Source organism: Leptopilina boulardi, unplaced genomic scaffold (assembly GCF_019393585.1).
Source record: "Leptopilina boulardi isolate dan_hultmark-lab unplaced genomic scaffold, ZJU_Lbou_2.1 LbouV2_138, whole genome shotgun sequence".
In the NCBI taxonomy this organism is placed as follows: Eukaryota; Metazoa; Arthropoda; class Insecta; order Hymenoptera; family Figitidae; genus Leptopilina; species Leptopilina boulardi.
In genome coordinates this window covers 389,431-401,138 of record NW_026137683.1, presented here as the reverse complement: position 1 = coordinate 401,138, position 11,708 = coordinate 389,431, and the positions used below count along the sequence as shown (strand labels likewise).

Genomic DNA, 11,708 nt, shown 5'->3' with positions numbered 1-11,708 from the left:
TCTAAAGGTACAACGAGAGTAAGAAAGCATTTAAGGGTCCGCGCACAGTTGCAGTCAACCAAGCTGTGAGTGTTCCTTAAGGTACGCGCACAGTTGTAAAGTTGGGTTTACAATTGACACGTTCGAACGCAGGCCTATGACGTCACGCGACACGTTCTCATAAAGGTGCTTCTCCATGGGCCCGTTCATACGTGGTACGTTTTACGTGGGACGTATGACGTCACACGACATGTTTTCATAAAGGTGCTTCTCCGTGGGCCTGTTCATACGTGTACGTTCTATGTGACGTCATACATCAGCACGTATCAATTTTACGTGACTTTACAATTGTACATCCATCTTAACGGCATGCATCAGCCGAGCTTTGAGTATTCCTTAGGGTACACGCACAGTTAAAATGACATGTAAATTAATAAAGTTAAACAAACTCGACCTGTGACTTACATGCTAATACGTTCTACGTGGGACGTATGACGTCACACGACATGTTTTCATAAAGGTGCTTCTCCCTGGGTTTGTTCATACGTGTACGTTCTGTGTGACGTCATACATCAGCACGTATCAATTTTACGTGACTTTACAATTGTACATCCATCTTAACGGCATGCATCAGCCGAGCTTTGAGTATTCCTTAGGGTACACGCACAGTTAAAATGACATGTAATAGTTGAGTTTTATGTATTACACAAACTCAGACTACACAACTAAACGAGACAGTAGCACAAAAAATATTAAAAACACAAACTGCAACACAATCAAAACCAAAGACAATTAGAAATAGACAAACTCTAATTCAATCAAAACCAAAGATTATTACACAAACTCTAGCACAACCAAACCAAAAACCTAAAATAATTAAAAATACTCAAATATCAAGGCTAGTAAAACAAACAGAAACACAAATAAAACAAATACCAACACAACAAAAATTAAGTAAAAAACAAATACCAAAAACTCAAAGCACTACAAGTATAAAAACATTAACAAAATTTAAACAGCCTGAAACACCAAAACCAACAACAAATCGGAAAAATTTAAAGAAACAAGTACCAACAAAAAAAACATTACAGAAAACAAAACTTAATTTACGATTTACACCACCACGCACACCACCAACACCTACTAAAGAGGAAGTACAAAATTTTGTTGTACCATTACACCTTTCACCACCAGCACCTCCAATAAGCCCACTACGACAAACACCACCACGACAAACACTACCACAAACAGAAACAGAAATAAATGCACAATTAGACAACCAAATTTTAAATATTTACAATAATCTACAAAAATTCAGGCATGATTCCCTCATAAAATTTAAATAATGTTAAAAATATCATTTTTTTATTCCTTTTTTTAATCATTTTTTTTATATACCATTTTTTTGTGATATTCATATATATATTTAAGTTGTTTCTTTTTGAGATTTTAGTTACGATCTTTATTTTTATTATTACTAGTATTATTATTATTATAATTAGTATTATTATAACTATTATGATTACAAGTATTATTATTATTATTATTGTTATATATAGTATTATTAAAATAAGATTGTAATTTTTCAATTTTATAGATATTTTTATACAATGAAAATATATATTTTTTTGATACCAAAATAAATGTATGACTTTTTATTATATTAAATAGGTAAACAATTAAAACTCATATTTAAATTTGTAATTTTTCATTTTTTATTATTAAAATAAAAAAATAGTTTTTTTTTATACATATAAATAACATTTATATTTAAGCATTTTCTTTAAATTCCATATTATTATACGGTCCTCCAAGGTAGACCATTTGGAGCGTATTGTTGGATGCTGCCTCCATCATTGATGTCCAGGTGTCAGGTGCAAGTTCAAAATGTTTGTAAAATCGGCTAGGCAGGAAGACGTTGAAAGTTTTGTTGATTTCCGCAACGACTCTATCACCATACTTTGACTGAACCTTTTTAAGCTTCGTGATAGTGAATTGTCCTCCCACAGTTAGCTCGGACAGCGGCTTCGTGGGCAAGAATTTCTCCATCCGTCCAACAGCATTGATATTTGAAAAGTTCATCTTGCTTCAAAGAGAGTTGTCCTTGGAGATGCTTGTCGTCCAGCTCAGAGCAGGTTGAATGACAAATTCACCTCTGGCTTCACCCTTTTTATACTCGAAAACCATCCCCTCCCTCGTGCTAATCTCAATCCCCACTCTAAATGCTCACATATATTAATATGTATAGTAGAACATTTGCAATGGCGCCACCGTCGTATATCTTAAGTCGGTATTACCTTTGGTTGGTATGTCGGTTGTAAAATGGCGCCACCGTCGTATACCTCCAGTCAGTATTACTCTTCGTTGTCCACAGTCAATAATATAAATTTCTACTTTACCATAAGTTTGGTAATGTAGATTTTTAAAATTTTAATTTACACTTTAAAATTTTCTTGGTGCTGGCTTTGGTTCCCTTGGTGCTGGCTCTGGCTTTGTTGTCCTAGGTGCCGGCACTGGCTTTGGTTGCCTTGGAGCTGGCACAGGTTTCTGCTTATTTGATGATTCCATTGTTCTTCCTTAAGCTTACTGATAAATAATGAGCAAATCAATTTACGCTCTCTAAATTTATAGACTTCTTACTTTTTCACACACATGCGCATTACCTTTCTTGTTTTTATTTTATATCTTAAACTAATAGGATAGGATAAAATCAATTAACAATTTATTATAACTTTAAAATGTTTATTTATAAAAAAGTTTAGATGTTTCATAAAATTCTTTAAGCGATTCCGTAGAATTTACAGTAAAATATTCATTATGATTATCAACTTCATCTACACCCTGATCAACATTTCTTACATCACACTCATTTGTAGATTTTATAAGCCAGTTTCTTAACATTGATGCATTGTTTACTGCACACCATTTATTACACAAAGTATGATAGGTACAAACATATAATGAAGCTTCTAATTTAAGTTTTTTAAGTGAAGGACAATTAAAATCTTCAACGTTTCGTACATTAATTACAAATTTTTCAAGCCACTTTTTTTTCTCGATGCCCTTTACATAAATTGTGCGAGCACCAGCTAACAAATCCTGCAGAAGTGATTGTAATTGATCATACGGCACATCACCAGAGGTCCATTTCAGTCCATGGTAATTGTGCATCAACCATAGATTTTCACTCTTGTATCTCCCAGGTAGGGAACTCCAACTGCAGGGTGGCTCGAACAGGAACACCATTGGTTGAGCATCTTCCTCAATTGGTAGAATGGCCAGCTCCTTGAAGATGAAGTCATTGTAGGGCCTTTTGAAGCCTTGGATGTCCACGATGAAGTCCATGGTTGCAGCAACTGAGAATTTCAGTTCATATTCCTCCTTTTTATACTTGAGATTCACCCCCCCACTACTTATGTTACTTTTTTAACAACACCACTGATTGGTTTATATTGTATAACTCGATCATGAATAATCAAGCAATATGCAGCTGTATTAGGTGGGAAATTAGCACTCGATTCAAATTCCAAACGTACATCAACAGAAGCTTGTTTAAGAAATTCGTTTTGTTTTGAGCAATCTATGACAGCCAATGGTGCATAATCTTTAAATAAACTTTTGGTAAGTAGAGGCTCAGAATCTTTTCCATAGTATGATGCTTGAAAGTTACAATACATGTCATACAGAATAGAAAATTGGTGATGATTAAAATCTAAATTTAAATTTCCATAGGGATAGTATTGTGAGTTTAGGAATAATTTTACATTTATGAGATTACAGTTGTCAAAAAAGTTGGCATATCTCGTGTGATTATCTTTTCGATTGGTTTGAAAACCTAGGATAACATATCGAGGTTTTTCAACTTGTGTAGAAGTTTTTACAGTCCAAACATGTTTCTGAGTCGCAGGTATAAGTGGATATTCATACATTTCCCACGATCTAAAGCTCATACTTATAAATGGATCCTTTTCAATAAATCTTAATAATTCAATTTTCTGACGGTCACCCACAAATAAGTATGGTATCATCCATTCAATTTTATTAATCGAAATTCTAAATTCTTCCCGCTCCAGACCCTGAATATTAACTATAGCATTAAGATCTGTCCGAGATCTTGTCAAAATAAGTTCATGTTTTGCATTTACAACTATTTTTCGATAGTCTTCAGCAAATCCAAGAATCATACTCAATGGTATATTAACATCAAAATATCCATCATCATTTGTCACTCTACTGATATCTTGAAAGTCAATATAACCTGCATTCTCAGCATAAATTATCTGACTAGGTGTTTGAGAAATATAAGTTTTCATAGTGGTTGTAAGACCAACATTCTTACAACGATCAATTTCAACACCATTCAGTTCATAACGAATCTCATTAAACAAATAGGAAATACCATTGCTGATTAATTTTGTATTAGTCACAACAGTATTATTAGGTTTAATTAATCTTCCATGTACATGTAAGGTACTTTTACAAGGAAGAACATATAAATCTTGATGTTGAACTGCAATGCGAATCTCATCACTATTATTAAATGCTGATGAAACATAAGGTTGATGAGAATGGATCTCATAATGTGCCAATGAATCATCATATTTCACTGGACTTAAAATATTCAAAGTCCCTTCCATTTTTATTACAACAACAGCAAATAAAAAATGCACTAATTATTGGTTTTGCTATTTTCTTTTTTCTTGACGAACTCGCAGACCGAGTTGTTTCAGAAAGAGTATGTTCTGAGATGTTAATCTCTTGTGAACTGATTGAAGACTGAATGTTTTCTGGCATTTTGACTCGTTTATATAACTTCCACCAGATTTTCTATCAAACACAATACCCATTATGCTGATTTAACGTGCAGTCGAATTGTTATAGTTTCCCCTCGAAAATTTACTAAATCTCCATCTTGATCAACAATTCGAAGTTGAATATTATGTATTGTCTTCACGGCGACTGGAAGGTAAATGACGTTTGATGGTACTTCAACAATCTTATATCCAGCCGGCACTACTGGAAAAAACTCGTGAATAGTATGGACTTTTTTATTATTAATATAAGCACCTGTAGTAATACTGCATTCAACTCTGATGGAATTCACCTTAAGTATAGCTACTGGTAAATCAGATGTATGTTTTTTATTAGGTGATAAGTGTCTCGGTGCAAAACCCAGTAATTGTGCAATTGAATCTTTTGGTTTAAAATTTATTTTCAGGCTGCTTTTAATTTCACTGCGTAACGTGTTATTATTTGTTTTTATACTTATAACTTCAGGTCCATCAGTAATGGAATTTTGAATATATTTTTCAATGTCTTCAATTTCATAACTTCCAGGAGGGATAGTAATTATTTTATTTCCAACATGAAATTTATTTTTTCCTTCATCAACATTAGGAATGGAATTAAATGTTAAAAGTTCAACAAGCCCAAGAATGTAATTTTTATTTGGTAACAATTCTATGGGAGGAAAATATTCAGCCTCTAATACAGAGGAATTACCAGAAATGGTCAGTGAGAACGATTCATCCATGATGATGTCTTTTTAAAAACTGATTGTTCACATTACTTTTCCTTTATTTATATACTTTTTAACTTATTAAAGTTTTTTGAGATAAAAATTTAAGACACAAATGACCACAATTAACAGTATTATAGTCTTGATAATTTTTATGATTATACATTATTAAAGTATTATCACCCAAATAAGTTACGAGTTCGTATGGTGGTTGAAGATTGCCAAAACTGTCAAAGTACTGTGCCTTATTTTTAATCTTTTTATATGCAACCCAATGCGTTCCAGGGCCATTTTTATCATCAAGGTTAATAATTGCTGATTCATTCTTTCGAGGTCCTCTTTTTGGTAAATCATTCCTCATAAATACCCCCCGAAAATGAGGAATTTTTAACTCCTTTGCGTATTTCATCAAATTATAGTTAGTTAATGCTTGTTGAGGAAGCATTAGAACTTTTTTTTTTTTTTAAACATTTTCTCTTTTTTTTATTCCTTGTCCTTTTGTATAGGGTTTCAAGTGAAGTCCCCCACCTTTGGGAAAAGGTTTTAAATGAAGACCTAATCCTTGTCGATAAGGTTTTAAATAAAGTCCTTTACCTAGTTTAACATCTTCAATGACTTTATTATGACGTTGAGCTTCTTTTAACTGTTCTTTCGCATTACTCGCATCATTTATAGCTTTCGTTACTCCAGCAGCACCTCCAGCAAGAGCTCCAAGAGCACTTAATCCAGCGAAAATAGGAATAAGTGGTAAAACACCACCTACTTTTGAAGGTATTGGTAAAATTTGAGGTGTTAAAATCTTTTTTTTACCTCCTACTTTCTTGATAGCTTTTCGAGCAGTTGCAATAGCATCTTTGATTGTCGATTGAGCACTATTACCTGGAATTATGGAATTTCTTGCAACATCAACAATTTTCCGTAGTGCCGTACGTTTCACCTTCGTCTTCCTCCTCCTCCTCATCTTTTTCTTTTGCTTCTTTAGCCCCATACCTAATTTTGACTTGACTTTCATAGTACCAGATACAGCCAAAGCAGCTGTTTTTTCACCTATACTAGCGTCACGTGCAAAAACACGTTGTAATGCCTTTTTAGCTAGTATCCTATCAGCAACGTTTCTTGCTTCAATGTTATCTGGATTTTTTGAATATGAAATATCGTGCTCCTTACAAGCAGAATCCAAAGGATTTACACCAGGATCACCTCGAGCAAGACGTTTTGCTAATTTTGTACCTGGTCCACAGTATTGATAACCAGGTAGATGTAATTCAAATGGTAATTTGTTGATAAGACTATTCACTAGACCTTCACCGCTAATTTTGCGATGTACAGTCATACTTGCGATGTACAATCATACTTGCGTCTGTAAAGGTTGGAATTGAAATGAATGGAAGGTTATAAAAGAGGTGTATTTATACCTTTTTGCCACAGTCTAAACTATGATGCGATTCAATGAACAACCTCATAAGCTACCAGTCGTAAATCTTGACTCGATTGTTCAACAACAGGAGAAGAAAGTGAAACGTCATGGTAGTTTATTGTCAGGCAGTATTCGTGCAATATTCTGTGGTCCATCAAATTGTGGGAAAACAAATGTACTTTTGTCTTTAATATTACATCCTAATGGTCTCAGATTTGATAATATTTATCTTTATTCAAAATCTTTGCAACAACCAAAGTATAAATTTTTGGAACAAGTTGTGAGTGAAGTTGATGGAGTTGAGTATTTACCATTCAGTGAACATGAAGAAGTAATTTCTCCTCAAAATGCAAAACCAAACTCTATATTTATATTTGATGATGTTGCATGTGAAAAACAAGATAATATTAGAGCATTTTTTTGTATGGGTAGACATGTAAGCGTTGATAGTTTCTATTTATGTCAAACTTATGCAAGAATTCCAAAACATTTAGTACAAGATAATGTGAACTTGTTAGTTCTTTTTCGTCAAGATGAAAAGAATTTAAAACATGTTTATGATGATCATGTGAATACGGATATGACATTTTCTCAATTTCGTGAATTATGTTCAGCTTATTGGAATTCTGACAAGTATGGATTTGTTGTAATTGATAAAGATAGTAATTTAAATGAGGGAAGGTATAGAAAAGGTTTTGACTGTTTTATTTCACTATAAATAAAGATAATTTTTGAATTTGTTTTAGTTTAAATTGAGACCTTGATATATCAAGATGTATAATAAAGAGAAAGAATATTTACATCAAATTGCTAAAGCTAGTGAGGCAATTAGACGTAAACATCGTTTATTTAAATTAGGAAAAGAAAATGCTGAAAATCTGTTGAACGAAACCTTCAAACCTATAGTTGAACCTTTACAAAAAATTATTACCATAAATGACATTAAGCGTGAAAATTTTAAAACGGAAAGGATAGAAAAGGAGGAAAAAGGTGATAATAAAGAGGAAGATGATAATTTGAGTTTTAAGAGTATTGAAGATAGTGAATCAACAATAATCCCAGACTTTGAGTATGATAAACTGCTAAATAAGTATATTTACTTGATAGATCACAACAGAAAACAGTGTTTGGATCCAGTATATGGAGTACGTAAAATGCGAGATGGATCACTTCTGATTGGTGATAAACCAATAATTTTTAATCAACAGTTTTTGAATGTTGGAAATAGACGTTTTACCATTACCCCTGGATTATTGGAACTTTTATTTAAAAATAAACCGGAGAATTCACACATTAGTGATCATGATATAAATAATTATAAGCAAATTCTCATCGACTCCAATGCACATAGAAAAAAATACAGTGCTTCTGAACCTATTAATATAAGTAAAAGTTTTAAATACACTAACCCAGATAACAAACGTGCCAGGCACATTAGTAACACGGTGGGCACCCGACGGTGTGCTTACTATTACGCATCATTTTTACCGGCCTGTTTAGAAGCAGACCAATGAAGCTCGCTTATCACCGGACTAATGCTTTCACGTAACGCGACATCATTGCCATCATGTTGGTGGCAATAGTCCACCTATTATAATGCAGAAGTATAATTATTATAAGCAAATGAATTACTTTACTAAAATATAATAATATACTCATATAATATATTATAATTATAAATTATATTATATTATATTATATTATATCATATTATATTATATTATACTTTTAATATGAATATCCTGGTATAAATACGAACGATTTCGTGTTTGGTGAAAAGAAGAATAGCTTAGTTTTTCATTGACTTTTTAAAACCATATTAACACAAAAATTAATTTATATAACAATTTTTTTAATTGTCTAAATCTAAATGTATTTTAATTGACTTTTATGAGTAATATTCAAAGATATTTAATGTTAATATAAAAGTTCGTCATAAAAATATAATAAAGCAAAAACAAAGTTTTATTTCATTTTTATCAGGCCCACTTTCTAAAACTTTTTGTAAACTATTTTTAATTACTGATAAATAAAGAAGCAAAAATAAAATTTATAACGCTCAATTAAAAAATTCAGCTTTTTTAAAAAGATAGTGTTTTAAAATAAAAATTTGCATATGGGGGATTCCACGTCAGATTTGGGTTCAAAATTTAAATTCGGGTAAACATATTTGTTTTCATTTCTTAAGGAAAGAAAGTATACATATTTTTTTCGGTAGCCAAATTTTCGAGTTACGAATTTTTTAAATTTTGAGTTCTTGAAAGTAGACCTATCTTCAATGTTATGTAACTCGAAAATTATTGACATTACAAAAATTTCGCCTGAAGAAAAAAAGTTTGTTTTTTCTTCGAGTTTTAAATAAATTTATCAAAAAAAACTAATTTTTTAATTTTTATTAAAAAAAATCATAGTTTTTAAATAAACAAATTATTTTTTCTCTAATTTAAGCACTTTTTATTTTAATTTTTGTTGCTTTATTTCTTAGCTGGGAATCGAATGATAAGAATAGTTTGCATATAGTTGGAGAATGGGCCAGGTCAAAATTCTTGTTTAAATAATTTGTTAACAAAAATTTTTTTTTGGTCTTATTTATTTTTTTTTTTTTAATCCAAATGTATTTTATTTTTATTTTATGAGAAAAATAAAGAGCTTGTGTAGTTAAAAAAACTTTTTGTTTACAAAAATAGAAAAAAAGGTAAAAAAAATTTGATAAATAAATTAATTGAATAAGACATTTTTATCAGGCCCATTCTCAAACTATACGCAAAGTATTTTCTTATCATTTTCAGCCATAAAATAAAGCAAACAAATTTTTTAAAAAGTGCGCAAATTGAAAAATTGTTTTTTTCGTTAATTTTATTCAAAAGTCGAAGAAATAACAAACTTTTTTTTCTCTAGGCAAAATTTTTCTAATGTCAATAATTTTCGAGTAACATAACATTAAAAATAGGTCTAGTTTCAAAAAGTCAAAAATTCGTAACACGGAAATTTGGCTGCCGCAAAAAATATGTATATTTTTTTACTCTTAAGAAACGAAAAAAAAATGTTTGCCCGAATTTAAATTTTAAACCAAAATGTAACGTGGAATCCCGAATATATTTTTTATCATTAATATTTTGCAAAAGTGAAAGATAAACCAAATTTTTTTCAGGCGAAATTTATCTGAAATAAAAATTTTAAAGTTGGAAATAATTAAAAATAGCTTTGCTTTTAAAAATCATAAATTTCAATTTTTTAACTTAAAAATCTGTCAACCTTAAAAAAATTTTATAATACGAGAATAAAGTTTTTTTTAAACAAAGTTTTTTTTGCTTTTTAGAAATTATAAACATTTAGATTAGTAAAGTTATTTATATTGAAACTGAATACAATTATCATTTTGTATTTACGTGACATAAAAAATAAAAATTCATATTTATTGAATTTATTATTGATTACTAATTATTAAGTGTAGATGTTTTTGAATAATATATAGTACATATTAAATGTTAAATCTCGCGCCTGAAATTTTGCTTCTGCGCATCCCATGACGTAGAATCGCGCGGGAATGTTTTCTCTTCCCCCTGTTGCCGCTGCAAGGACGCCATTTTCCAGTTTCTGTGTATATCTATCCTCGTGGTGTAGTCAAGATTTACATTGTTATCAATTGTTGTTTCTTTGTGCAAGTATGTATTTTTATAATGTGTAAACAAAATTAATTAGTATCTTTATTTAGTGATATATTCAGATTATTTTGGTAAGTAATATTGTATCTATGATATTTTAAAAAGTAAATACTATCTCTGATATTTCAGGTTATGTTTGTTATGATCAAACTGTAATTCATAACTATTTAAAAAGATACGTTCTTTGCGTTTTGAAATAAAATAATTTTCTATTTTATACATTTTATTAACTTGCACAAACTGATCGTCATTTAAAAATTGTTGAGTTAAAATTAAATATATTTGATTTCTAATAACACGTCAAATACTATAGTGCTTTTCTTGTTATTTTTCATTGTTTTCTCTTTGCAATTTATGGAAATGAGTTTATTGAAATAATATTTACTTATTAATTTTCATCTCTTAATATCGTTAATAATATGCACTTTTTTCTATAGTAATTATATTTAAACATAAAATTCTTTAAAAATAAAAGGCGATTTTAATACATTTTACCACCCATTGAAGTTATATTTCGTTTCTATTTATGAAGAAAGTTCATTTTGTATCGACACTCTTGTTTACAAAACGTCAAAACAATACTATTTATTATATTTTGACATTGTTTCAAGAAAATTTATCTGATAAGTAAAATAATTTTCTAATAAACCACCAAATATTTAATTAAAAGTTGTCATATTTTTTTGATATATTAAAAAATTAATTGAATAAAACATAATTTTTTAATCAGAAAATGTCAAAAATTGAAAAATTTCGAAAATATTAAAAACTATTTAACTATTATCTTTGAATTAGTTTAAGTTTCTTTCACAAAAAAATGTCGTATTATTTAATTAGAAGACAATTTCAAATTTGATGCAACAATCAGGGGTACCAGATAATTTTTTTGAAAGTATTGGAGGAATGTCAAATTTCTAGAAATACTACGGCGATTCTCCTTTTTGTTCTTCAGTGATAATGAAAAACCATAAAAACATGGAAATTTTTTTATAAATTTTCTTACATTTAAAATAAATCAACTAAAAACTAATTTCGCAATATTTGACATTTTTTAAAGCATATTGTTTAATTTAATTAATATTGAAAGAAATAAAAATTTTTTGCACATAAAACAAAACAAGTGTTAGTG

At 30.0% G+C, this 11,708-nt stretch overlaps 1 protein-coding gene across 1 annotated transcript; it reads right to left on the bottom strand.

Moving 5' to 3' along the window:
* Positions 1-3,392: 3,392 nt before the first annotated feature.
* Positions 3,393-4,616, bottom strand: LOC127291522 (uncharacterized). Its single transcript, XM_051320707.1, has one exon. It carries the CDS (start codon positions 4,614-4,616, stop codon positions 3,393-3,395), a length of 1,224 nt encoding a protein of 407 aa, XP_051176664.1.
* Positions 4,617-11,708: the final 7,092 nt, after the last annotated feature.

Excerpts from the sequence above, each read along its gene's own strand:
- LOC127291522 (XM_051320707.1), bottom strand. The coding sequence starts at position 4,616 with ATGGAAGGGACTTTGAATATTTTAAGTCCAGTGAAATATGATGATTCA.